The sequence below is a fragment of the Cynoglossus semilaevis genome, unplaced genomic scaffold (assembly GCF_000523025.1).
Source record: "Cynoglossus semilaevis isolate Cse_v1.0 unplaced genomic scaffold, Cse_v1.0 C19249602, whole genome shotgun sequence".
In the NCBI taxonomy this organism is placed as follows: domain Eukaryota; kingdom Metazoa; phylum Chordata; class Actinopteri; order Pleuronectiformes; family Cynoglossidae; genus Cynoglossus; species Cynoglossus semilaevis.
This window is the reverse complement of record NW_007585485.1, coordinates 1-2,047: the sequence shown is the minus strand read 5'-3', so window position 1 is coordinate 2,047 and position 2,047 is coordinate 1. Positions and strand designations below refer to the sequence as shown.

The 2,047-nt window shown below is 40.0% G+C and overlaps 1 protein-coding gene across 1 annotated transcript; it reads right to left on the bottom strand.

Moving 5' to 3' along the window:
* Positions 1-4: 4 nt before the first annotated feature.
* Positions 5-1,997, bottom strand: LOC107988153 (protocadherin gamma-B1-like; the record flags this gene model as incomplete). The annotated part of the gene is made up of 1 exon (XM_017031013.2): positions 5-1,997. A coding segment is annotated over exon 1 (1,215 nt), but the record flags the coding sequence as incomplete, so codon positions are not given.
* Between the last annotated feature and the right edge of the window lie 50 nt (positions 1,998-2,047).

The following is a 2,047-nucleotide window of genomic DNA, read 5'->3' as shown; positions in this document are numbered from 1 at the left end:
CAGAGGCTCTCTCTCTGTCTAACTCACCTTCCGTTACTAAACTATAGAAATTATTTGATGTCGACATCATCACTAATGGCGTGTTATCGTTTATAAAACATTGAACTCTACCGTTTTCATTCGAATCAGGATCTTGGACGTTTATCATTGCAACCACAGTTTTCGGCTCAGATAATTCAGATATCGAACCTGATTTTGACATAATGTTAATCGTGGGTTTGTTGTCGTTGACATCGATCACTTCTACTATTACTTTACAAGAATCTGTGAGTCCACCCTCATCACTCGCCCGGATGTTAATGTGGTAATTACGAGCTTTTTCATAGTCAACATGACCAATTAACCTAATTTCAGCAGTGTCTTCTTGTATTCGAAATAATTCATGAGCTTGATCCAAACTGTTTGTGATTGAGTATTTTATTCTACCATTTGCTCCATAATCTGAATCTGAAGCAGTGACGCTGGTGACAATCGTCTGCTCTGGGGCATTCTCAAAAACAGTGGCTCTGTAGGTGGACTGGGAAAACACTGGAGCATTATCATTGGCGTCTAACACCGTGATGAAAATCTTCATGTTGCCTGTCATCTGCGGGTCTCCTCCATCAAAAGCAGTTAAAACCAACGACACCGTCTCTTCGTTTTCTCTGTCGAGGGGCTTCTGCAAAATCATCTCAGCCTTCTCCGTTCCATCAGCCTGATTTTCGCTTTTTAGTATGAAATTATCAGTCGGAGTTAGCGCGTATTTCTGAAGGCCGTTTCTGTCGACATCAAGATCTATTGCTCTGTCTAACACAAATTTCGCACCAGCCACTGCAGATTCGCTGATGTTAAATCTAACCTCGTTTTTTTCAAAGGTTGGAGGATTATCATTAACATCTTCAATTTGAACTGTGATGCTGTAAAGCTCCATTGGGTTCTCCAAAATGAGCTGAAAGTGTAAAGCACAGGGCGTTGTTTGTCTGCAAATCGCTTCTCTGTCTATTCTTTCCTTGACAAGGAGAAGCCCCCGGTCCTTGTTCAGCTCGATGTAGCCTGCGCCGTCTCCAGTGTAAACGCGAGCTTTACCTGATTTCAGCCGTTTCACATTTAAACCCAAATCCTGAACTATATTGCCTACCAAAGAACCAGTCGGCATTTCCTCGGGAATGGTATAGCTGACGTGGCCGAGCACTGACGTGAAATCAAGGACGAAGAAAAACAACAGCACTTGCCGTCTCATTGTTCTGCCCGACAATCTCCACCAGCATGTAAATCACAGAGCGAATGAAGAAAATCCACAATAGCTGGATATTAATAGTCCACAACGAGGCTCCGTGTTAACGTTCGTTGGTAATCTCAAAAAGTGGACCACCGCTCCGTGTTGTTTCTGTGTAATCCGACGGTTAAAAGCTATTCCTTCGTCTTCTCATTGATAACACTAAAATGGGTGGCGGTTTCTCTGAATCTGCGCCTGAACATCAACACGCTGGCCAACAGCGGCCCTAAGAGTTCACAAATATGAACTACAACTCATTCCTGATTAAAAAGGTCTACACGTTCTTATTATTCTTTACTGTGTCATATACATTTAAAAAGGCTTTAGCGGAAAAAATGCATTAGAAATAAAAATATCTAAAATGGTACTACAATATATTACTGTAATGAAACATCTGTAAAATCCAAATGTGTGCTTGTAAAAGTAAATTAGGAAAAATAAAAAGCAAAAACAAATAAAAAGCGTTCTCAAATTGAAGCTCAAGAAGACGGAGACAGTGCCTCTATCCACGGTGCTGAATTCTGACAACAGGGGCCGGCTAAACCAACGTGATACGATAATATCAATTGCAGAAAATATATACTATAATTATTTTTCTAGTACTACAACAAATTAACCTCAAGTAAATAAGCTCTAACCTTTAAAGAAACAATACATACAGTGTAGATAAGATTATAGTCACACTATAGGTAACGTCATGATGCGTAATAAACGTTAAAATAAACAGAAACAGAAAGTAATATATTTTATAAAAGCTGAGGTCTGACCTCTAGAGGAGAGTCTGGTTCATCC